The 26900-nt window shown below is 35.3% G+C and overlaps 1 protein-coding gene across 1 annotated transcript; it reads left to right on the forward strand.

Annotated features, from left to right (window-relative positions):
- The first annotated feature begins 1237 nt into the window (after positions 1 to 1237).
- Positions 1238 to 19181, forward strand: LOC145600175 (serine/threonine-protein kinase STY8-like). Its single transcript, XM_081656074.1, has 17 exons — positions 1238 to 1636; positions 1773 to 1887; positions 3947 to 4047; positions 4155 to 4280; positions 4392 to 4446; positions 4659 to 4769; positions 5636 to 5686; positions 6249 to 6409; positions 6492 to 6599; positions 14420 to 14493; positions 15358 to 15383; positions 15974 to 16123; positions 17153 to 17248; positions 18194 to 18274; positions 18447 to 18500; positions 18594 to 18728; positions 18829 to 19181. The coding sequence occupies exons 1-17, from the start codon at positions 1437 to 1439 to the stop codon at positions 18856 to 18858; spliced, it is 1674 nt and encodes a 557-aa protein (XP_081512200.1). The 5' UTR covers positions 1238 to 1436; the 3' UTR covers positions 18859 to 19181.
- The last annotated feature ends 7719 nt before the right edge of the window (positions 19182 to 26900 follow it).

Genomic DNA, 26900 nt, shown 5'->3' on the forward strand with positions numbered 1-26900 from the left:
AGAGTGGTATGGGTTTGGAATCAGGGATGAGGTTAAAGTGGTATCGGGTTGGACCTCGATACTTATTACCATGTTCTTGGTTCAATCCTAGAATGGAATCTCATCCTCTTAATACCATGTATTTGACACCTAAGGGAATGGAATATTATAATTATTATTTTTATTATTATTTTTATTATTAATAAAACTTAATAAATATTATAATTATTATTATTAAAAATTAATTATTATTATTATCTTTAAATATTAGTTATTATCTTTAAATATTAATTTTTGTTAAAAAATCAATTATTATTATTATTGTAATTAGTATTATTAATTATAAGCATTATTATTACTGTTATTATCATTGTTATAATTACTACTACTATTATTATTAAATATTAATTTTTATTATTAATATTATAATAATTGTTATTATTAATATTATAATAATAATAATAATTATTATTATTAATAATATTATTATTAAATATTAATTGTTATTATTAAATATTAATTTTTAATAATATTACTATTATTAAATGTTTATTATTTATTATTATTATTAAATATTTTTGAGGGCTATTATTATTAAATATTAATTGTTATTATTATTTAAAATTAATTATTTATTATTATTATTAAATATTAATTATTATTATAATACAATATTAAGTATTATTTTTAAGCAGAACAGAGTAGAGCAGAGCAGAGTAGAGCAGGGCAGAACAGAGCAAATTTCAGTAGAGCAGAGCAGATTTCAGCAGAGGAAAACAGATTTCAGCAGAGCAGCTCTAAAGAACGGGGCCTTAGTGCTAACTCACAGATAGTATAGCTTTGGATGAAGTTTTTTTATTAAGGCGATCGTTGATCGAATCTGCGACGGAAGTAGTCCTTAGATGAATTATACTTGTGTTAATTTTAGATTTCCACGGAATGTTGTAAGTACTATTTGACTATGTTTCATTGATGAAATAATTTTCTTCTTATAAAAAAAAAATACAATAAAAACACAAGTACGACATTTAAAACAGTGTCGACAGTCGACACGAACACGAATTCAACCTGATGTAAGTTGTTTGGCCTACCACAAACAAATATCGCTTACATAAGCCAAGACGAGACTGATTTTAATTACAAACATAAAATAATCAAAGTTGAAGGAAACAGCCCATGTCAACGTAATTGTGGAACTGTTTCTATCCATGCCACGAAGGATGGGACCCATTCTTCGCAAACGACATCTCCCATTTTCTCTCTCCTCCCCCACATAGTATCATCCCCTCACCTTCACCTACTCTAGATTCCCCTCTCTCTTCCCAGATTCTCCCTTCTCAAATTTCAGAATCATCAACTTTTCCAATTCCAGAATTAATTAATCAGTTTATTCTCAGTGTTTGTTACACTGATTTTAGCTGATTAATTTGAATTTGAAGAAATTTGAAGCTTCGTTAATGGCGATTGATGATGATACTGAGAGTTGCAGTAGTAGACCGCTTAATTTCTCCCCGAAAACGCCGAGAAATCATCAGTATTTGAAGCTGGAAGTGTTTAATGATGTTCTTCATAGACTTCAAGATTCTGATTGTTGTGATGCTAAACTTCCTGGGTTTGATGATCAGCTTTGGGCTCACTTCAATCGTCTTCCTGCTAGGTAATCAATCTCTCTTCATTTCTTCAATTTTTAGGTTTCTCTAATTTGTGTAATTCATATAATTTCTTCGATTTCTAGGTTTTCGTAGTGTTTTTTTTTTTTTTTTTGTGTAATTTTTTGAATTTTATGGTGTAAGATATGCATTGGAAGTGAATGTGGAAAGAGCGGAAGATGTTTTGACGCATTTGAGATTGTTGCGTCAAGCAGAAGAGCCTCCTAATATACTTGCTTACGACGTCCGTATTGTACAGGTGAAAGAATTCTACAACTGTTTGTTGAATTGACTTTTATATGGAATTTTTTCAAAGTTACAACAGTGGTCATGAGTCTCATGACTTTATTCCTAATACAAAACAAACTATATAATCTTCAGGATTCCGGTGCCAAATTCGAGTATGCGTTTAGAGTAGTATCGTGATTTTATCCCTAGTCCATTTGTAATCGATTTTCGGTTATTTATTTAATTCCTATCGATGGTAACTAGAAGTATTGGTGTGATTTTGGTGCCAAATTCAATCATGGTTTATCCATTTTTAGAAAGATCTTGAGTTCTAGATGGGCTATGGTTCAAATTAACCCTTGATCAGAAAAATCAGTGACTATTAGTTTGATTTGATTGTCAAATCTCGGTTTTTTGGGCTAGATAGTTCATTGTGCCAGATTAGCTGCAGCAAGAAGTGATGGATGCCTGGATGTAATTCATGTAACAAAGTACCTAAGGTATTGGTTATAGGAGAATTTGTGTTGTGGTGTGGGTGGCCATAATCATATTAGTGAATAAGAAAGGGTCATTTTAAAATGTTATCCGTTTTTAGGTTTCTGTTTCATGATGTTCGTTGGGAATTAGTGTTTCTTGATTGCCTATTGATGCTATGGACAAATATTTTAAATGAGCATCCTGTTTGTAGCTGTGATAAAGACCTCATTTTTAGTGGATATTGCTACATAAACCATTTCTTTTCCTCAAAATTGATGGATTATTTTGAATTGTGATAAGATGATAACGTTACATCAAATTGGGCATTAGAATTTCCATTGATTTTATTTTTTGGAGTTTGGTAATGAGGAATCCATCATCTCTTGTAGATAACTGGAAATTTGGGCCTATGCAGTCAAGGAATATGAGCTCAAGTGTGCCATTCAGTCTGTGTTCATTGTGCATGTTTGCTTTTCGGAATATACTTGTCAATTTTATGCTTGTTATTAACTATGTTATCTCATATTTCCTGCCCATTATGAGTCTTGCTAAGATGGAGAAATAATTTTGCCAGCGGTGCATAAAAGTTTTAAAATTGAGTGTGAAATTTGTTGCTTTGGATGTGTTCTACAACGGGGATGGGGACGGGAACGGGGATGGGAAACGGCAAAATCAAAATTCCCAAAAATGGGTACGGCATGGATACGACAAAATAATTGCCATTCCTTCTCCACCAATAGCCCACATCAATGTCTTCTCATCCGTATATTGTTCAATATTACTTGATAAAAGTCAGATGTAACCCAAATCTTGTGCATTGCTGGGATGTAAAAGTCAAAGGATTATGGCGGAGAAGCTCGCCGGAGAAATGGAGTAGAAATGGTGTAGAAACGAGTGAGAGATAGAGAGAGGAGAAGAGGAAAGAGAACTTAAGAGAGTTGACGGAGTATGCCGGAGAAGCTTGTGGAGAAGGCTGCCGGAAATGGAAGTATGGAACAACTGCATAGCCACATGTGTTTGACTTTGGAAAAAGAAACTTAAGAGCCAAAACCTAACTAATATATTTTTGCCAAAACGTCCCTGAAATGTACCCAAAACAAGCTTTGACCATACCCAAATTCGTTAAACGTACCCATTTTACGGATATGATTTGAGGATGTACCCGAGGAGTACCTGTATCGTACCTGTACCCAAAAGTACCTGTACCCAAAAGTACCTGTACCCAAAACGTATCCGGTACTGGTATGGGTCTTTTAGAAGTACCTGTGCTTCAAAAGACCACCAGTTGTTCTGTGGCTTGTGGGGCTCCTGTGCTTCCAATTGAAGGATCAAAGGAGTTTTATTGTAATGATACCTTGACTTATGTAAATATTTTGGATGTGTACTATTAACCTGACACTTATCGTACTAAGTTGACCTTACTATAACTTATTTTAGGGGTAAATTGAATTTGGTTAGCCCTTATTAACCCTTCGCAGAACTTATTTATCCTGATGTTATCTTACCCAAACTTATTTTTCTTGAAATAAGTGGATACGTGATGAACAATGTAGGGCTTTAGGGCCATAATTTGCATCTTGATGCATTCTTATATGATTATTTAAATCGTACAGGTCAATCTCACTACAAATGGACATTTTGGTGATTCTTTCGATTCACATTCTTCTATGGACGAAGGTAGTCATGGTTCTGTCAAGAACTCTGTTGGTCTGGGGTATTGCTCTTTGTGACCATCTTGAACTCCAGCTTTAGCTCTGATTTTTTCTTATATGGTAAACCTACTCATTTGACTTATGCTACATTTTGTGGTGATGGTGGTAGACTCTCACTCAGCCTGCACCCACCACCTACATTCAGTTCATTACAATGTCTCGAGACTCATGGTGTAAGATATGATGTCGAGGATAAAGATAGCTTTGTAAATGCTACCATCTCGCAGACCACAAGGTAATATATGTAATGTGTTCTGATAATAAATAGTCCTTATCAGAATATATATGCCTTATTCAATGTATCTTCACATTTTACTTACTGCTATTCCATATCAATATTGATCAGGGCGATGCATGAAATCACCTTTTCTACTATTGACAAACCAAAACTCCTTAATCAGGTAGTTTAATATTTAAAGCTAAGATTTCAGAAGTGATTTCCATTGCAGCTATTGTATTTTCACATTGCAATGTTCAACATATGAAGTTTTAATTGTGTAATAAGCCTCAATGACGCATTTTGGAATTTTAATAATCAATTTGGCTTCGTAATACAGGTACATGTTCATCTTTTTATTCAAAAAGTCAACCTTGTTGTTTTTCTGTCCTACAGCTGACTTCCTTGTTGTCTGAGATGAGCCTGAACATTCAAGAGGCCCATGCCTTTTCCACAGTTGATGGCTACTCTTTAGATGTTTTTGTGGTTGAAGGTTGGCCTCATGAGGTATGATCTGTAGATTGTAAGACACCTTTTTTTTTTTTTTTTTCTTATTTTTTTCTTAACCAAGCATCATTTAAGCCACAGCGTGGTGTTTACTCTTACAGCTGCGTTAACAACTATGGGGATCGTAGTTATATTTTGCAATGTGGAATGTGAACCAGATGGCCCAGATTTTGTTTATCTTTCAATATACCATTTATATCTCATTTTCTTCTTTGGGTCTTTTTTTTTTTACAATATTAGTAAAGTCCTTGAGCAGCAATTAGTTCCTCATCCTCATGGTTGTTGTGTGCTGTTATTTTTTGTTAATTCCCTGCTGTGCTAAAGGTTTATTTGAGACTCTGAATCCAAATTTGGTTATAGTATGACTTTCATAAAATGAGGAGAATGTAATGAGATTGAACTGACATTGTTTTGGTCTATGTTACTCGGACTCTTCATTTTACCTCAAGTACCCGTGTCGGACCCTCGACCCTCGGACATGGGTATGATACATGGACACTTCATTTTAGTTGAAAATCATAGAATTTTTTCACAAAATAGCCGAGTCGGACACTTGGACACGTACCCGTGTCGGACAAGGGTTCCCGAGTCCGAGTAACATAGGTTTTGGTAGATAGTTATTTAACTTGGGTCCTCATGTTTAAATTGCCTGTCCTTTCTATAATTCAGCATTTGAACAAGTATTTGTCAACGCACCTTTAAGATATCCAAACATGAAATGTTAGGAACTTTAGGATCTGAATAAATCATTTTGGGAGGTGGTTGTAGCCATTGCAATGACTTGTTGCTATGTCATGTTTTTTTTTTTTCTTCTTAATTGGCTTGCTTCAGTCTGCCGTTTTGAACATTTGTTTTTATTTTATCAGGAAACTGAGAAGCTTAGAAGTTTACTGGGCAATGAAATACAAAAAATTAAGGTAAATCCTGGGTGGTGTTAACATCTGTCTTGCCTTTTGATTGCATTGTCTGGATGCCATATAGTGAATGTTATTTTACTACTTGGACATGATCATTATGCGACTTTGCAGGTTTCTGCATTTTACTAGCTCTGTCAGCTTAATATTGTTTTGGTTTAAAGATTGAAATATTGGCATGTAAATTGTTAAGCTTAATTATGGGGGTGGTAGAGATTGAGTCAAGTTCAGGATATTGTTAGTGCAGGGCTTGCTTGTTGACATTTTCATATTTTAGCTTATAGTTTTGTAATCACAGAACACTGATTATCATTTTGGTTTTTAAAAATCACAAAAGTCCTTTACTTGATTACTTATATGCAGTGATGATAGGTCTTGAAGTGTGTCAACTTTGTGAGACTGAGAGATGCTATGGCAACACTATCATTGGAGCTTTAAGACTGTTTTCTATTTTCTGACTTTATGAAGTCTTAGGTTCCTGTTTAAAAGTGTTTGCTTAGAATTTTTTTAAAAGCTTTTTCATCTCAGCATCACAGTGCTAATGTGAGCCTTTTTGTTTCTGAAGGATCCCCTTTCATCGGAAGCTGTTAGTGACCATCATCATGAAACAGTTCAATATGGTCCTAGAAACATAAAGGGAACGACAAGCAAAATTGACGAAGTTGAAATTGATCAGAGCCTTCTAAAAGTAGGATACAAAGTGGGATCTGGCTCACACGGTGATTTGTAGGTTTTCTTGTCACTGAATCTTAAAGCAGTGCTATGATTGGCGTAAACTTTGTATGATTGAATTAGTTGGCCTTTTCAGGTACAAAGGGACATACTGTGATCAGGAAGTTGCAGTCAAGGTTCTAAAGTCTGGGCATATTAATACAGATGTGGTGAAAGACTTCTTCCAAGAAGTTAAAATAATGAGGTGGTAATCTCTGTTTTTTTGGAAATCTTATAATGGGTACCTCGCTGTTATTGTTTGAAATATGCTCACATGTCTGGTGTTTGTCTTTATCTCTGTAGTTTTAAAGCTTTTTGTGCTGAACCCTCCTTTTGGCTAAGTTGTGCTTACTGGATTTGCTGTAGAGTAGCTGTTAGAATGTAGAACAAATATTTTGATGAGTACAATAAGCAAATAGCTGGTTCCTAATCAACTGCCATGTTTGAATTCCTTTAAAAAAAAAAAAAAAAAAAAAAAAAAAAAAAACCTGCCATGTTTGAAGATAAATTGTCTGAATAGGCAACTGCTTTATTTAAATTTTTTTTTATGTAAAAGTATCGAGCTCGAACCTAATTATCATGTCGGAGCTTGCATTGATAATCAAATCGAGTTCCAGCTGAACTCGTCCAAGCTCGAATAATAATATTTTATAAGCAAAATAAAATACAAATGTTATTTGGCTTTATAATACTCCCCAAACACTTTATCTTTCCCTCTCTTCAATGATTCTCAACCACTTCTTATTTTTCTTTCTCTCTCTCCAAACCCACATGGACATATGTCCTTACAATCATGAGTTTTAAAGAATCTAAAACTTCCTAAATTCCCGTGAAAAAATCCAAATAGGCTTTTAATAGAAGGATGGAGGGAAAACTACAAAATGTTTTCAGAAGTTTATTTTTTATGTTTTAGATTGTGGTAATTATTTATTTTAATTATGTTTTGTTTGTTATTATGTATATGTAAAAATCGTCATGCTATATCATGACGCTTGAATGTGTTGGTTAGGATGAAGGTAGATTCTTCTTGTTTTCAGTCTTGTGTTTAGGATGGACCAAGCCCTGTTGTTGACAAGATGAGTTTTGGGTCGCAGCCCTATTCTTGGGACGTTGGACGTATCTCCAAGGTACTCCTATTTAGGGTTCTCCCATATTGAAGCATTTACCGTATACATGACGTGACAACAATATCATTTAGCGGGTCGTGTACTAGAGGGGAGATGGTGTATCGGATATGTGTCTCCTCTGTGTCCTCATCGTCCAATGTACCATGCCCCCTCGAGTACATATGACCCGACAAATGATATGACCCGACAAATGATACTGCTGTCCCCTCGAGTACTCAAACCCTCCTAGACCCTAAAAACGTCAACATTGGGGACTGTTCCCTCCTGAACATGAGACTGAAATGAGAAACCGACGCGTTCTAGCATTGTCATATGGCATGAGTCTAGGGGTGCTTATGATGCGAGTCGAGTTCGAGTTTGGGGTAGCTCGACTCGACTCGTTAACATGTCGAGTGGAGCTTTATCCAGTCGAGTTTTGACCGAGCTTTTACCGAGTCGAGCTTTGACCGAATCGAGTTGATCTCGAGTAGCTTGCAATTTTATCCGTCTTTAGTAATTTAAAACTCCCTATTTACTATAACATCTCTTTATTCTCTTTAATTTTTTCATCTGAGAAGTATATATATGATGATAAGAGTACATATATAATGTTTATTTATTAATTAATAATCTAAAATTAAAGTTTTTTTTTATCAAAATATTTTCACTTTTTTATAAATATTATATTATATGAAGGATTTCGAGCTTCTTACGAGCTTTCGAGTCGAGTAATGAGCAACTCGACTCGACTCGATAACATTTCGAGTAAATCTTGAGTTCAAGTCGAGCTCAATCGAGTCGAGTTTTGACCGAGTCGAACTCGAATAGCTCGCGAGTTGTCTCGTCTCATAAGCACCCCTAAGCATGACGTGCATCCGAACGCAAAGTCCTAAATTTTTACATAGACATTATCAATCAATCAATCAAAGCCTTAATCCCATAAGTGGGGTTGGCTACATGAACCAAAAGTGATTATTCCGTATAGTTATCCACAAAAATCTTCCTCCTCCATCCCTTACGATCAAATACCCCATTCTCATGTAAATCATATGCTTCATATCCTTTCTAATTCCTTTCAACCAAGTCATTTTTGGTCTCCCTCTATATCGTTTAACCTCTCCATGGTCCCACTCTTCCACTATTATTATTACCGGTGCACCCTCGGGTCTCCGTCTTACATACCCGAACCAACGTAGACGAATTTCCCTTAGTCTGCTATGCCTGCGACACCTACTTTCTTGTGAATAACCTCATTTTTGATTCTATTTCTTAGAGTGTTTCCGCACATCCATCTTAACATGGCATTTCCGTATAACATAAAAATTAAAATAAGTAATTATTATAATCTAAATCATAAAATATTAATTTCTTAAAACATTATGTAATAATAATAATGAAATAGTGGTTTCAAAAAAAAAAAAAAAAATAATGAAATAGTTTTTTCCACGTCAAAAATGTTAATATAAATTGATAATGATAAAATTAATCATAATCACAACTATATCAAAACATAAATTCACCAACGCACATATTTCTTAAAAAAAAAAAAAAAAAAAAAGGTAAAAAAGGGGTGGGGGGTGGGGAATGCCTACGGATTCCAGGCAACGCCCAGGACAACCGAATCTGCCTGGGGATTCATGGGTTCAATTTAGTGATTTTCAAGTTATTGTTATGGCTAGGCCTTGGGATTCATGAATCATGTTAGTACATTTAAGATAGATGTATTTCTAGGAGAGTTTGGAAGAGTAAACTTTGGGTAAAGTCTTAATAGTATCCTCCTACTTTTGACTTTTATGCTTGGTTCACAGTTTTTTCTTTTAGTTTACATGCATTACCACTGTACTTTAGACTAAATAGCTACTGTGAACAAGCTTTTAATCTTCACCAAAAAAAAAAACAAGCTTTTAATACACGTTAGTGTGGATAATTTCTGGTTTGATTCTTAATTTGATTAAAAAAATGTAAGCAAGTCACCTCCTTCACTGTAAGGAAGGATCTGCCTCCCCTTCTCCTCCCCTTATACCTTTCAAATCCTCTGACTTGGGCTTCATGATTTTCAAAATTAACATCGACTTCAATCAACACATAAGAAAGAGAGAGGATTTGAGAAGCAGAGGAAACAATGGCAGCAGCTGCAGCTTAGTGGTGGTGCATTGGAAAAATGGCTGTTAAGGCGTTTTAGATGATGGAAGAGGCAGCTGGAAATCTGCGGAGCTTAGAATAGAGAAAGGCGGGTGAGAGGATGAAACTTATAGGCTTTCTATGAATTTTGGGGTTTAATGGCGATATAGGGTTGCGTTTATAGCCATTTTTACTCTTTATTGATGACAAGACTGTGGCCAAAGTAGCCATTTATATAGAGAAGATATATTGGGCTTCAGGATCTTCAAAGTTAACATCTACTTGAAAATTTTCATTCATCAACACATAAGAAATGGCAGCAGCTGCAGCTCAGCAGCGGTGCAGCAGATGGCAAATTTACGGGCAGTTTCTGTGGAACTACAGTCGCAAAGGATTATTCCATGACTAATAAGGCAGCTGGAAATCTGAGGAGTTGAGAAGAGAGAAAAGGCAAGTGAGGATGAGATCTCTTGGCTTTCTGTGGGGTTTAATGGTGGTTTAGGGTTGCGTTTGTAGTGATTTCACTCTTTGCTAACAAGACTATGGTCAAAGTAGCCATTGATATAGAGTAGATATTTTGTATAACCAAGACTGTTATTTAAGCTCTGCCATGTAAAGTCACCTCTTCCCCATTTTTTTTTAAGTACATAGTTGTATATTTCAGAAAAGCAGTCAATCAAATACCAAAGTATCAAGAAGAATAGATTCAGCATCTTTGGGATATAGGGAAAACAGAGGAATTGGAAAGTTAATGGAGTGAAGGGGGAGAAAAATACAAGTGCTTTAAGCTTACTAACTTTTAGTTGGCTTTTAGTTCACTGTAGGTAGTCAGAAGCTAAATAATACCGTGCATAATCAATATAAAAATTGCTTGCCTCACAGAAAAGTCAGTAGCACTATATAAATCTTCAGTGAACTTTTCTGGTTCTAAAAGAGAAGTTTTGGTTTGTAAATCCAGATTTTGGCTTAGTAACAGTAATCTCCCTAATCGGGACGTAATATTTTGGTCTTCAAGTGTCAGAATATCTTTTCGAGAATCAGAACTCATCGTTTCTCTTCTCTCTGTTGTTTCATGGATCCATGATCGAGATCTACAATTCCCTACCATCTTGTCATGTCACTGATCTGCTGAAGGGAAAGATCTCTCTTTGATGATCGCTTCCTCCTCCACCCCTTTTCCTGGGGCATGGAAAGGTTATTTGCAGATTTAATGGAGGTCCATCAGACCCCAAATATTAATCTAGGCGGTAACAGTTCATTCTTCTTTAGGACTTAATATGTGTTTGTTTGGATGGCTAATCACTAATGTGCCATGCAAGTTAAAGATGTAATAAGAAGTGCATGGCATGGTGATAGTGAAGAAGCCATTATTAAAATCATCTTATGCTGGTTGATCTTGTACGTTGCAGGAAAGAAAAGGAATTCATTGCCTTGTCGCAATTTCTCGACTCTTATGGACTCATGTGAGCTTATGGTGTCATTCAACATAGCACGTGATGCCAGTTTTTATGAAACAGGCTACAGTATAGAAGGACGTTAGAGCTTTGATCTTTTAGCTAAATCATATCCAATATGTGAAAGATGTTTGTCATCAGCAGATAAGTTTATAGGCCTTCAAAGGCAATCTTTTTACTTGGGAGATCTCTCCACCAAAAGGGTAGGTTGTCTAAAAGTTATGGGAGAGGGGGAAAGGGGGTGGAGTGGAAGAGCTGAACATGTAATTAGTAGAATTATAGAGCTAGCACTTTAAGGTGAGTGGAGTTATACAAGTTTATCCATGACTTCAAACTTAGATTGTTATTCAAGGTAGAGGCTGGAAACCACACCCTATTTCCTGTTGCCATACATCTAACAAGACATGATTTATAGTTAAGTAACCAATGGATAGGAAACACCCGGCCGGTGGAATAGAAGGAAGAAAATATCACATATGGTCTATGCAGTTAGTTGAAGAAAGATGTCTTCCAAGGGCATATATAGATGAGGGACATACTTGTAGGTTATGGTTAGTAACATATCAAATTTCTCCTAATGGAATAATACAAAGTGTTTTTTTCAGTTATTTGCCATACCTTTTCATGCTGTATTATTAACCAATACTTTAACTAGGCCTGGAAGAGAGAAGAGGGGGGGGGGGGGGGGGGAATGGGGATGCAAGCAGATGTGTTGCCTTACCTATATGCCCCTACAAAGTTATGAGTGTGTAGAGGTGGTTCCTAGTCTAAGGCCTCATTATGTAGGAAATAAATTCCTATGGAAATTTCGAATGCATGGGAAAATTAATTACTTTATAAAATTTCAAAGAATTGCTATAATGTGTTTGGTTGTCATGTGGGAATTTGTAAATCCTAAGAATTGTGAATGACCAAGGGTGGGGTGGCCGGGTGGGTGAATAACTTTCAATGTTTTGTGGGAAATTGTCCCATGAAGTGTAACTCTTTCCCTTTTTAAGTTTTAATGTCAACCAAACATGGCCAAAAGGAAATTCATGAAAAATTTGAGTGCCTATGAAAATTAAGGGCAACCAAACGATACCTGAGTATTTATCTGAAATACAACTTGTTACTAATCACAAATATATAGTGTATTTTGTTGCACATCGGAAAAATGATTTGGATTGTGGATCTTACACTTTAGAGAAAGTGAGGGGAAACAAGTGGGGTGGGGAAAGGAGGTAGTTAAGACTAATGAAGGAGAGAAAATATATAAATGGTAAGGGTGAGTGGCTAGCCAATCTGATCCTTGGTAGATTTGCTTCTTTATGCCTTATTGGTATATCATGGCCGATACGATTTATCTTGCCTTCACCTATATATTCTTTCCTCCTGAGTATTTCTTTCAGATTGCATTAGAAAGTCCCAGTCCATTCTCCCATGTTGACTGGATTCTTGGATTGAGATGCCTTAATGTCGAGCGTTAATTTAGGGAATAGTCTTTTTTGTAGCCTTGGACCACTGTTTTGCTTTTGTATTAGATTTATTAAATAACTAGACTGGGTGATCTGATATTAATTTGCTTATTATAAAAAGAAAAAGGGAGAGTGATGTTTCCTCACCAGGCTGTGGGATGGCCTTTTACTTGAATTCACCCATTCACTATTTGTCCTTTATTTTTCTAGTAGCCCCTCCCAGAATCTTCTCCCACAATTGTACTCTTTATTGAATAAAGAAAATTTAAACAGATCTATAATCTAGCATACCATCCTTCTGGACTCATAGTGGGTACTGTTCTGCATTTCTTGTTTCCATAATATGTGTTAAACCAAACTGCACACTATTTAACACTACAAAAAAGAAGTGAGACTATTAAGTGATACATTCTCTGTTCCATAGTTATCCAAAATTGGATAACCTATTCTGCTGTTATTTGCGAAGTTAAACTTTCTTAAGCTTAAGTTTGACAGATTGGACTTTTGTGAATGATGGCAGTGTGCAATGTTTTTTAAATGTGATGATATGTTTTAGTCTAAAAGAGAAGTGACAGACTATATCTTGAATGTGATGCTAAGGAATGAGCTTACGAAAACATGTAGTTTTTTTGTACTCTGCTTCAATGAAAACTGAGCTATTTAATGTTGCATACCGTAGCTAGCTGACTGTAAATTTGAAGATTGTTTGTGGGAGCCCATAAGTCACATTAATTGAGGCTTGGCATGGTGTAAAATATTTTGCTGAAAGTAGTATAATGGATGAAGATTTGTTTTGCAAATGAGTTGCGGTTGTTATGGAAACAGAAGGATGAGATGGTTAAGATTACATGTACAAAGTAAATTGCATTAAACAGAAATGGAATAGAAATACAGAATTATATGATCGAGAGCAGGTCAAAGTCATCCAATTCTATTGACATTATGCCTTCAAGTTTTAATTAATAATGAGCTGAAAGCATTGTGCATGTACAGTAATGCTTCATCCTGGCTTTTTTTTTTTATTTTTTTTTTATTTTTTTATTTTTTTTTTTATAAGTAAAGGGTTGTTTCTGTTGCACTAATTCAGGCATAATACAACTTGAGTCTAGTGCGCATTACATAGGTGACGAAGGTCAACAGTTGATTTTTGGTCATTGAGTTTTTATTAGGTCAAGCTGCCATATCTTTCTTCTTGTTAATAGTGATCCTTGAAAGTTGCCATGTGTTTTTCAGTGTTATTGCGTACCTTATGAGCTATAAACTCATATGTACTTGTGGATTATTTGTTGAAGGTGCTTTTTTTTTTTTTTTTTTTTTTGATTCAAACTATGGTGCTGATCTTTTATTTTTTATTATTATTTTTTTTTGTGTGATGCAAACTAAGGTGCTAATTAATATTGTAAAATAACATGTGGCTTTTTATTCTGAACACGGAGAGAAGATACTGAACTTGAATTTAGGATTGAGTTGTTCAAGCTTATGTGAATAATCTTATCATTCCTACGTTCTTCCCTTTGCTAGTTCTCTAATCACTGAAACAAATAGTCAAAGTGATTTGTACCTGTCAGTTCTTTTGGTCTTCTGATATTCAGAGCGAAACAAGAGTACCTATATGAATTATTTTCCATTTGAAATCAGCCTTTAGGTCGTGTTATTCTTTGTATTCTACCTTAAGCCAATCTGTCTGTAGATTTTCTATCCTCATGGCACTTGTTTATTCTAGAAAGGAGTTGGGGACTTGGGGTCAAACCCTACATGTTTAAGCCATGTATTTAATTTAAGTGAGCTGGGGTTAATGTGGGAGAAAGGTTGTTGTAAAACTTGCTGATCTTTAATTAAGGAGGACAAGTGACTTTCATTAACATCTTCTGTATATTGTTCATCTTGTAGGAAACTTCAGCACAAGAATGTTGTGCAATTTATAGGTGCTTGTACAAAACCTCCGAACCTTTTCCTGGTGACTGGTAATGTCCTGTGAAAATTTTCATTTGTTTTGTTGAATTGCTCAAGTTTTTTCTCAAGTTCTAGTACCATTGAATTTCTATATTTTAAAGTTGTCTTCATCGTGCTGAGTTAAGTACTGAATGTATTGAAGAAATTGCATTCTACTTAAACTTGATTTTATACTTTCAAATCGTGAATGGAAAATGCTTTACTCATTTTCTTAGCTAGTCTATAATTGTTATTATATGAAGTAAGTATAGACGTTAAATTCTGTATAGTCCTTGGTGCAATTATTATCCTCACCTTTCAGATTGCTTCCTTACTCTTGGGATTCTGTTCTAGGGGTTGCAAATATTAGTAGAAGTCTTCTCTTTCAGTAAAAGGTTCTCAGACAACTAAAATTGTAATACAGATATGTACAGGTCTCTTATCTAGCCAACAATTTCAGTATGTAACTATGTATAGACTATAGACGTTAATTTTGTATAGTCCTTTGGTGCAATTTTATCTTCACCTTTCAGATAGCCACTTCAGATTGCTTCCTTTATCTTGGCGTTCTGTTCTAGGGGTTGCAAATGTTAGTAGAAGTCTTCTCTTTCAGTAAAAGGTTCTCAGACAACTAAAATTGTAATACAGATACGTTCAGGTCTCTTATCTAGCGAACAATTTATGCCAGAGGCGTCTGTGTCTGTTTTCTTGAGTGTTTGTGGTACACATGCTATCTACCAAGTGTAAGATTGGCATTCCAAAATGATCAGTATTTTGACATTCTTATTCTGCTTGATGTGCTTTGAATCTTGAGTAGGAGAGTAGTTGCAGACTGGTTCTTATTTCTTAAGCATGTTTTTTCTCGAATTGATATATTTTTTCCCCTCTTTTTTCAGAATTCATGCCAAAAGGGAATTTATATGATTTCATCTATGTTACATTGACACGGGTATGGGTATCCGATATTGGTACGTATCCGAGTGTCGGATACGCCATTCTAAAAAATTTAGGACACGGGGACACCGTCTTAACATTGGACTCGGGTACGGATACGGCAATAATTTTGTCCATAATATATCAAAAATAGTACTGTATATACAAACACTCAAAAGAAAAACACTCGAAACCTTGCTTGGGAAGCCAAAGTAGTGCCAACAAACTAGTAATAATCTAATACTAGTAATTTGTACCACTTTTCTTGGGAAGCAACAACTGCCCACACAGTTTTTTTAAAAAGTTTTAAAATTAAATTCAATAAATAAATAAATAAATATACTGCCCACTTTTCTTGGGAAGCAACAACTGCCCACACACTTTTCTTGAGAACCGTCTTCAACTGCCCACACACTTTTCTTGAGAACCGTCTTCATCTTCTTCAAAGCTTCAACTCCTTCAATGGCCGCCGTACCCGAGAACAAAATGGAGTATCCGGAACGGATTTCATACCCGGATCGGTGTCGCGTCGTATCGACCCGGGTATGCCGGCCAAAATGCCGTGTCCAGGTAACATAGGATTTCATGCATAAGAGAAAGGGTGTTTTCAAACTTCAATCACTACTCAGGGCAGCTATTGATGTTTCCATGGGAATGGAGTACCTCCACCAGAATAATATTGTACACAGAGACCTTAAAACTGCCAATCTGCTTATGGGAGAAGATGGGGTAAGAGATCTTACCTTTGCACATGATCTGTAAAAAACAAAATTGTGGAGGGAGTTGTGGGGATTGTTAAGGGAGCAGAATATTTATGTGACTACGTCTGATTTTATATGAACAACTAATTTCCGTTGGCAAAGACACTCTATGTTGGAGAATAAGTAGAAATTCATATGAACTATTTCCTTTTTTTTTTTTTTTTTTTTTTTGAAGTAGTATTTCTTGTGTGAGTATAGTGATAAAACTTCAGGTATACATGCAAGATATAATCTGGAATTTGTGCTTAGCATCAATTACACTACTTGTGTGGCACATTGTCCCTCAATAATATTTGTCATGTTTAGAAATTTTATTTCAATATACTCTGGTAGTCTGGTCAGTATTCTTGCCCAATTTGGACTGTTGTATCATTCTGTACAAGTAGTGTGGGAGTTGGGGATTCAAGATATGATATTGGGACTTTCTTGCATGCCAAATGTTAATACTTCTTACTTTCTTAGATCTACTATGACTAGGAATATCTATGTGGCCATTAGTATTGGTCATTTTTAGGAAGGAGAAGGAGAAGGGGTGCCGTGAGTGCTATGAAGCTCTTCTAGGCGGCAAGGATAAAGTGGAAATGAATTTTATGAGGTTGTATTTGAATTTTTTTTTCCTCTTCCTAATTTTTTATTATTAAAGCTGCTTTGGGGCTGTTTGTCCAGTTGTATGAACGGTAGTGTTTTTTATAGTTCTGCTGTGCCTTAGTTTTGGTTCCCTAGCTCCTTTTATCAATGGACTCCTGACATGACAATTACATTCATAAGATTTTAGTTCTATGATCTGAAGTGTTGTCAACATTATCTGTTTTTCTAAATTTGGTGAACCAGTCAGCTTCTTAGATTCTGTTGTAGTTCTCAGTTTCTATTTTACTAGATTGTTGCATTTTTTGCAGGAACTTTGACGTACTTCTTGAGTCCTCAAAGATATTTATAAGTATTTACTCTATGGGGCTTCTTGATCTAAGTTATCCCTAAATAACATTGCTTCCTGCAGGTTGTTAAGATTGCTGACTTTGGAGTTGCTAAAGTACAAACACAATCGGGAATCATGACAGCTGAAACAGGAACCTATAGGTGGATGGCCCCAGAGGTAATTATGATCCCATAATCTTCATATATTTGTGTCATGTTTAGAGATTACATATTCTTCAGATGTAAGCAAAGGAAATGAGATCAGGTTGTAAATTGTAAAAGAAATATTTAAAAGTAAAAAGCAGCCGAGAAAAAAAGTGGAAGGCATGATAGAGAATTTTGTTTTTATTGGAATTTGATATCAACACTAATTGCTGTGTTACAGAAAAGGGATGATTGCTGGACTTAATTGAATCAATGGATATTACCGATTTGAGAAACACTGAGCAATTTACTTTATGTCTTTGTGCTTTTATCTTTTTGAGTATTTCCCATGTCTATTTTTTACGGAGAAGTTTGACTGGAGTTGGCTGGATACTTATTGCAATGGTATGGTACATTTTGTGTTCTATGTGACAACTTTATACTGTCAGTCCAAGTCACTGCTGTCCACCACTATTTAGTATGATTATTTGCTGCTTCAGACGGATGCTGTTGTATCTTAGTCCCAAATAAACATGACAGGTTTTCATTAAATAATCAAATTTCTCATTATTCCTGTGAAAGGAAGGTCGTGCTTGCCTTAGGCTAGAAATGTTGCTCCATTGGTTGTTCTGTGGTGGTGGATTGATTTAGCTGTAATACTCTTAATAATCTTCCCAGGTTTTACTAAAAGCCTCAATTCTCAATTGAAAAAGCAGCAAAGATTGCAAATTATTCAACAGGAACATACCATTTTGTTTTGCCCTTTCTCAACATATTTGATTTTACACCAAAGGCTTTAGTTGTTTAGTCATAATACTAGGGTTTTTTTTTTTTTTTTTTTTTTTTTTTTTTTTTTTTTTTTTTTTTTTTTTAAATTTATTTTCTGGCTGGCTGGCTTCAACATTTTTTTTTTCTTTTGACATTACTTATGAATGACTTGCCTGGCTTATATTGCTCCAACTGGTTTTATGATTTCTAGGTTATTGGACATAAACCTTATGATCATAAAGTGGATGTCTTTAGTTTTGGGATAGTTATCTGGGAGCTTCTTACTGGCGAAGTAAGTCTCTTTCTTGTAACTCCTTTTTTCGTTGTTTCACCCCTCCGCCTTTCTGCTGCAATGCAACCCCATTTGGCCTCCAAATGTGCAATTGCTGGACATTTTTTTTTATACCATGAACTTGTCTGAGTACCAAATTTAGCAGTTACTTTCTTATGATCTTATTTACCAGCTTCCGTACTCTTCCTTGACCCCATTGCAAGCTGCAATTGGAGTAGTCCAAAAGGTAATACTTCGTAATATTCTCCATTCTGATCAACACTGGCAACTAGTGTTACCTGTCTAATATGATAATCACTGTATTAAATCTGATTATTAGGGGTTGCGACCTGCTGTTCCAAAGCACGTTCATTCAAACCTAGCTGATCTGCTGGAGAGATGTTGGCACCTGGACCCGACTCTTAGACCCAATTTCTCAGAAGTTACTGGGATTTTGCAGCAAATAGCCAAAGAGGTAGGCACTATCGGTTTTATAGAGTTTGGATGAACACATTTCTTCTCTATTACAGAGTTCTATTTTTGTCTTTTTGAGACTGGTTTTTCTGTCAACACAGGTAGTAGAAGTTGATAGTTGCCAAAATTAATCTTCTGCCAAAAAACTGCTTCTTATCAAGTGTCATTCGGTAACGGTGCAAATCTCTCTCACTAGATTGTATAATATTTTCATAGATTGTATAATATCTCGTGTGACTAACAAATGGATCCTACTGAAACTAACAACTCGCATTGCAGAGAGAGAGAGAGAGAGAGAGAGAGAGAGGGATGCTATTTGTAGAAATATATGTCGACCAAGATGTAGGCTTGTATTCTGAATGTGTGAATATCCCCTTGTAATTATTATCATCTAAGACTAAAAATGTTAATTGAATGGACTGCTATAAATTTTGGATTTGGATATTTGAGTTTATGTCTGAACCTCTTTTTATTTTTTGGGTATGTCCAGTCGAGTTACTCGAGTCCAAATTCTCAAATCCGAATAATCTCCAATCTGAATCAAATTTCCAAACATCATTTTATTATATATTTTAACTTGACATGTAATATGTGCCCACAAAATTTTTATATGTTAGACAAAAGAAAAGTAAAATCATTTGTCTAAAATTCATAATATTCCCAAATATACAAGTTTTACTGGAAATATTCCCAAAAAAATTTATAGGTCGATTTGTGTCAAACTGAAATTATGTTGCTTTGAGTAGTTTAGATCATTTGCATATAAATATCCCTAAATATGATATGGAAAAGTGTGAAATTAGTTTTTACAAAAAGATTAACGTCAAAAAAAAACACATCATGTAAATAGGTTGGGTTAGTAATCTCTTGAAGACCCATGTTATTTGCTGCAAAAAGTCCTTCACTTTCCTCAGAATTTGTTGGAATCATAAAGCTTGATTCCAATCAGGTACTTTAAATACACAGTAGTTATTGACAAATTAATGACTTCTTCATCAATTTTTGAATTTCAATTTATTTATGCAAATATGTCCCAATCCATGTAGAGAGAAGATCAATCCTTGCTAATATGTTGTGCCCCACGTTGTTGCTCATGTATGAGCCCAGAAGCTTAAAAACCATGCTGCAGCAAATTCGAATAGAGAGATCATTTTCCTGCGCTCATAACTTCAAGGACTACACGCGCAAGCTTTAGGCCTGCATGTGAGCTTTTGGTCTGCACTCGCAGGGCTATTCGCTCTGTTTGTGCGGTTTTGTGATTAAGTGCATGGCTTATGTTCTACTCGTATTATCTTAAACTATTTATTGCCTCGTTTATTGTAGAGTATTCCCTATAGATTAAACACAAGAGAGGTTCGTGAGGAGCATTTAAATTCTTCACAATTAATGCTTGTATTTTTTATTCATTCAGCATTGATACTACTCCTTAGTGCAAGGAGGGCTTTTCTCCCGGACTCTTATCACATCAACCTCTAGTTAATTTAAATGTTGTTTTAGTTTTTCTTTAGTAAACCCAAACATCTTAGCATGTTAATTTTTTCCCATACTCTGACAAGAAATCGACATGAGAATTTTTCTACTTTCATCGCAGAGTTATAAAAGAATATTATTAGAAGATATAAACTATAACAAACATGTTATAAGATATTGAAATATTAGTTGTTTCTATATACTAGTAATAGTATATGCAAATATGTCAAAATTAAGAATTGTCATATGACTCATATCAAACATGTTACCCACTAATTAAGATGGGTAAAGAACATTGTACATTGAAATTCGAATAGGTTCTTATCCATTCAACTGAAACATAAATTAGTCAATAGTAGATCAATCGAATAGATGATCAAGCTTCAATTGCATCACTAGCTCTACTAAGGAGCTGCCTGGCTCGAATACGATCCTGCAGACGAACCATAGTGTTCATACAATGCAGTGCAATACGAGCCTGTCTTCTGACACACACCCCGCGAACCACAGCTTGTAGCTTGACAAGGCTTTTCAATGCTCTAATTGCTCTCCTTGCCTGTGTGCATGTAAGCCACACCAAAAGTGGATGAATCAAATACGTTAATTGTTTCATTAATAACAACTTTCATGGAAGATTTTGATGAAATAGTGTTATAAAATCAATAGGTTAGAATTTAGAAAGAGGAAATGCAAACCAAAAGTGCATTTATGACACTTGAATTAGTGAGTCTGATATATTTTTAATTGACTTATCACCCAATACCTAATGATTGTTATCGTGATTGAACCAATGATTGAATGTTAAGCCTAACAATTAGATAGGTTAAATAAAAGACAAAATATAACAAGAAAACTTAAAGAAAAAGTATCCAAACATTTATCATGAGATTATTAAATTAGGAAAATGGTTGAATTGAATGTAATAGTATTACCAAATGACCCCTGAAAAGAGATTGAATGTGGACAGCAGCCATCTCTTCCCTTAACTTCATGATCTCCGAACCATCTCTACTCTCCTCTTCCTGCTCCTCTGTTGTCGTCGTCTCCTCCTCCTTACTCGCTTGATCATGAGCCGGTGGAGCAGCCGAGTCAATGGAGGTGACATCCTCCTCTTTCACGGAGCTAATCTCCTTGACCACCGTAGCACAACTAGTCCTATTATCATCTTCATTCCCAGTAATACTTGTGTTATTATGAATGATAATAATATTCTTGTTTCGTCCTTTGTGACCAGGGAATTTAGGCCTTAATATCTTCTTCCTTACTGAGGAAATCCACTTACTACTACTACGACGAATTCCCACCCTACCAGCACCACCACTAGCCCCTCCAACAGCGCCTGCACCACCTGCGCCACCAACAGTTTTTCGTTTCCTAAGACTAGGGAACCTCTTCTTAATGTCAAGTTTTTTGATGCTCTTGATGCTTCTACTCACCTTCATACCCCTAAATTTGTTTGAGGACATACTTGTTACCCTCATTTTTTTGGGAACTTTTAGCTTTTTTATGTTCATTATTAAAAAAAAAGTTTAGGGGTGGCAAAAGATGATAAGATGAACACTAATTAAGATTAGTTTAGGAAAGTAAGGAAGAAATGGGGTTATGTTTAAATGATGAAGGAGAAAGTATGGAATTATGTTTGAGGGAGCCAATGTTGTTAGTGTGTTGCATGTTTATGTTAGTTATGGGTTTGTTTGTTAGAAGGACGTGGTGGGATGTTTGGTGTTCTGTTTTTAATTTTTTGGGAAGGAAAATGACATGATTATTTGATGAGTTTGAAAGATTTAGTAATTAAGGTGGTATTTAAAGGTTGGTGGAAATGGCCTATATTGGAATGAGCCCAAGCTTAATGTAACTATCAAATGGTAGTTTGTGTTTGGGCCGAAAAGAATGGACCTAGGCTTTATTGTAATATTGTTTGGGCCGAGAAACTTCCTGTTGCCCTGTTGGGTGCCAATTGCTCCAAATCATGGTGAGTGACTAGTAGAGGGCATTTATTTCATCAAGGGAAGCATTTTGAACAGAAAGTTCCAATGTTCATGTGCATGTTCAAAATGCCCCAATGTTCATGTGCATGTTCAAAATGCTCCAATGCGAGATACTAGATCCCAATGAATCAATTCTATGTAGTATGATTTTTTCAAGTGCATGTTCATGTTCATGTTTCATCAAGTTGGCGAGGGCGCGTAGTGTTCATCATGGCCTTATGTTGCCTATCTCCACACACGTTGCCACCCAATTTCTGATTAAAAAACTTTTTAACGTAAGGAACATTTTGGGAATAATCTAATTTTAATATGTTGAAGAATAGACCTCCCAAATATCACCACATGTAAGTGTCCCACATTGGTTGAAGAATAGAGAGTTAATCACTTTATAAGGCTAACGGGCTACTCCTCCTATAGCCATATGGTTTTGGGATGGAACATCCTTTGATTTGTGAAGTAGACTCTCTCTCTTGGTTTGCGGGTACGGCCCAGGCTCGCGTTTAACATAGTATCAAGAGCAGGTTAAATTTCTTGTGTTTTTTTTTTTGTTTTTGTTTTTTGTTTTTTGTTTTTTTTTAATACAATGACCGGAGATGATGAAACATCACTTTTATCACCCTCAATCGATCGTGGCCGTGAGGTTTTCTTGTGTTCAATAGCCATATTGAACGTCTGAAGTCTCGTTTGGTTGTCTTTGGTAATCATCAACAAGAAGGCATTGATTATGGTGAGACCTTTGCTCCGGTCGCAAAAATGACTACTGTTCGTGCTTTTCTTGCTATAGCAATTTCTAAAAACTAGGAGCTTCAGCAGATTGATGTTAATAATGCTTTTCTTCATGGTGATCTAAAAGAGGAGGTATACATGAAATTACCTCCAGGTTTTGAGAGCTCGGAGCCGAGCTTGGTGTGCCATTTGAGAAAGTCTTTGTATGGGTTGAAATAGGCTCCAAAGTGTTGGTTTGCAAAACTCACTACGACGCTGAAAGGGTATGGTTTTATTCAATTTTACTCTGATTATTCTCTTTTCATATACACTAAAGGCAATGTTCAGATTAATGTCTTAGTTTATGTTGTTGATCTTATTATTTCTGGGAATGATTCCGTTGCATTAACTATGTTCAAGGCTTACATGAGACAAAAAGATAAAAGGGACCTTACATGTGAGGGGGAGTGTTGAAGAATAGACCTTCCAAGTATCACCCCATGTAAGTGTCCCACATTGATTGAAGAAGAGAGAGTTAATCACTTTATTATAAGGCTAAGGGGCTACTCCTCCTATTGTCATATGGTTTTGGGATGGAACCTCCTTTGATCTTGTGAAGTGAACTCTCTCTCTCTCTTGGTTTGCGGGTGCGGCTTAGACCCGCGTTTAACATGGTATCAGAGTTAGACCCACGATCTGGGACCTTAAATGGCTAAAGTCAGTGTCGGGGCTACAATGTCGCCACAACAATAGGGCCTTGTGCAATTCTCAAAATGAGGCCCTCGATTAATACTTTCTCCGTTCTTTTGTGATTTTTTAGTTTTAACTCCGTAAAATTTTTATTACTCCGTATAACATAATTTCATAAGTAAAGTTATAAAATGTGTTGTTAAGCATGAATTTCAACATTGTTATTAAAATATAATGGGAGAGTACGTGAATTAAATAACAAATTTTTATTAAAAAAAAATTTTGTTACATTATACGAGTAAAAATTAAAGATTAAGTGTTGAAAATGAATTAATAGGAATGAAATCAATTTTGGGAGATAAAGAATTTGGGAGATAAATCAGATAACAATGACAATGGTAGATGAATTTTTTTTTTGGGGAGATTAAAAAAATTTTGGAAATTAGTTTGATGTTAATGAAGTACTCCCTCCGTTTTTAAATACTTGCTCCATTTCTCCTTGCGCGGAGTTTTAGGAGAAATTGGAGAAAGTAATAAAATAAGGAGATAGTGGGGTAGTTGAGATAATAAAAAATTGTAAAAAGCAAAAGTAATGGAAAAATAGAAGGAGAGAGAGTATTATGTTGCGTCCACCAAGTGTGAGAATTGAATTAAATATTGTTAAAGCTTTCCAAAAAAGGAAATGGAGCAAGTATTTAAAAATGGCCGAAAAAGGAAAGTGGAACAAGTATTTAAAAACGGAGGGAGTATACAAAAATTGAGGCAGATAAATGGAGATAAATGAGCAGTTTTGGTTTCCAATAATTGTATCACACATTTAATGAATGTCTAGCTATCATGCCAAAAAAATGAAGTTATTAGGATTTGAACCCAAGACCTTTTACACAAAGCACCAACCTCTTAACCACTGCTCCAATTTAATTTTCTGGTACATTAATGAAACTAATTAACCTATATCCAAAATTTTGTGGCCCCTAAAATTTGGGGCCCTATTCCGTCGACTACCTCGCGCTAGCTCGGGCCTCTGGCTAAAGTTCATTAGGCCAAGAGTTGGTACATGTGAGAGGGAGTGAAGAAGAAGCGCTCTAGTCTGAAAAATCACATGAGACAAAGATTTTTTTTTTTTTTTTTTATAAAAAAAGGACCTTGCATGTGAGGGAGAGTTTTAAGAATAGACCTCCCAAGTATCACCACATGTAAGTGTCCCACATTAGTTGAACAAGAGAGAGTTAATCACTTAATAAGGCTAAGGGGCTACTCCTCCTATAGTTATACGGTTTTGGGATGGAACCTCCTTTGATATTGTGCAGTAGACTCTCTCTCTTGGTTTGCGAGTGAGGCCCAAGCCCGCGTTTTAACATAATGTCATGGTTTGAGAAGCCGAAAGTTTTCCTTCCCAAAGCGGTTGATAGTCTGCAAAAGAGAAGGAGCAAGTTGCTCTGAGAATGTCCTTTGATGGTTGTAGACACCCATTTGTGTCTCCCCAAAACCAAACTCAGTGATGAATACCTTTCGCGTCGAACCATAATCGAATAAAGTGAAAGTGTGAAAAGTCTAGTGTTTCGGTTAGTGTTTTTATTAAAAATCTTTCTTTCTGGTTTTTTGTAAAAAAGCAACTCTGTTTTATGAAATTAGTCAATTCAGTCTAGTTTGTTCCAGGATAAGGGTCCAATAATAGTGTATTTGGATAGGGCTCGAAAAGAGCTTTCCAACGATATATTATAAGCCCAATTCCGATGAATAATGAGGAAGTTATGACCAAAATACTAAACTGAGCCCGGTTTGATATTTACATACGACCCAATGATCTAGAGGAGGACCTATTATTATTCCTAAAGCTAGTAGGATTGATTATAGTCTCCTGGAGCTTCTAGGAGGTTCTTTTCATATCCTAGTGGAATTAGGATGAATAATTATGTAATAATGTTTTATTTGAAATTACGATTTTAGCCTTCGTACGGAATGTACAACTCAATTTTATTGACAAGTGGACTCCGTGTTGAAAGCGTGTTGAAATCCAAGCTGTCGCTAAACAACAAGCTTTTCGCCTGGCGACAAGTTAGTTTTCTGGCGACAGCGTGGAGTTTTATTCCTTTTCAAATTCTGCTAGTTTTTAATCGATTTTCGGACTGTTTTTCTATAAATAGGGTCCTGGACCTCCGTTTTTAATCATCAACTCTCATTAACAATCTACATCCAATTTACATCTACAATTCTCTCTCTCTTTCTAGCTAGTTTTTACCAAACACAATACCGCATCTCACAAGATCTTGAAACACCTAGGCAAGTTCGAAGTTGCCTTCGCCTAGACGTGAAAGGTTGATAATTTCTGAGGGTTTGGTCCCAAATCCAGCCTAAACTTTTTAACTCTTTCTTTTCAATTATTTAATTTAATTCTTTATTATTTCATTGAAGTTTACTAACTCGTGTATTTTGTTATTAGAAAGAGGTACGAGGCTTCAAAGTAAGTAATTAGCTTACTCCCTATTTTATTTCAATGTAGAAAGCATGCTTAGATTTGTTTAATTCCTATTATCATGTTAGGATGTTTTTATTGCTTTCTAGAATCATGTTTAGGGTGCCTTTTATTCTTTCTAATAGCATGTTAGTACCATGTTAGGTTTAAAGCTTTGATCTTTATTATTTAGTGACGTGCTAGGGTTTGTTATTAATCTTGTTAGTTTATACTTATTAATAATCTTGCTGATCAATTTGCATTGACTAATATTAAGGACACTTATAAAATTACTCACTCTATAGCAGAATACATGACACAGTCAACATTACACACATGTCAATGCTCTGATTTAACTTTATTTTTATGTAATTAAATTTTAATGCATTATTTTAAAAATTACTTTATGAAACTTTGTTAATACTTATCTTACAACATATTTTATGATAAAGTATGTTTTTATATTATGTTAGTAAACGATTATGGCCAAATGCATGAATAGTGAAAAGTGCAACGTCTCATGTATTTTGAGACGGAGGGAGTAATGATGTAATTTCAAATACAATCAGATGAACTAAACAAAGTTTGTAAATAGGCCAGATGTGTCAATTCGGGTGTCCGGATCAAATTCGATGATGGTTTATTTTTAAACTTGAGTCATGTTAAATTATTACTCCCTCCATTTTTTTTGAGTGCCCCATTTGAGATTTTGGCACTATTCATTAAACATACTTTGTGTAATGTTATGAACTTTCCCTCAATTTTTGTGCCTTTAGTAGGCCTAGTATTTCCAGCGATTGCAATGGCTTCTTTATTTCTTCATGTTCAAAAAAATAAGATTGTTTAGATCGTCTCGTCAAAATCT

The sequence above is a fragment of the Chenopodium album genome, chromosome 21 (assembly GCF_948465745.1).
Source record: "Chenopodium album chromosome 21, dcCheAlbu1.1, whole genome shotgun sequence".
Lineage (NCBI taxonomy): Eukaryota > Viridiplantae > Streptophyta > Magnoliopsida > Caryophyllales > Amaranthaceae > Chenopodium > Chenopodium album.

What these genes read in the sequence shown, in the direction of transcription:
- LOC145600175 (XM_081656074.1), top strand. Translation starts at nt 1,437, where the DNA reads ATGGCGATTGATGATGATACTGAGAGTTGCAGTAGTAGACCGCTTAAT. An exon ending in GAACCTTTTCCTGGTGACTG is followed by an intron (nt 14,494 to 15,357) that starts GTAATGTCCTGT and finishes CTCTTTTTTCAG; the next exon opens with AATTCATGCCAAAAGGGAAT. An exon ending in CAATTGGAGTAGTCCAAAAG is followed by an intron (nt 18,501 to 18,593) that starts GTAATACTTCGT and finishes TCTGATTATTAG; the next exon opens with GGGTTGCGACCTGCTGTTCC.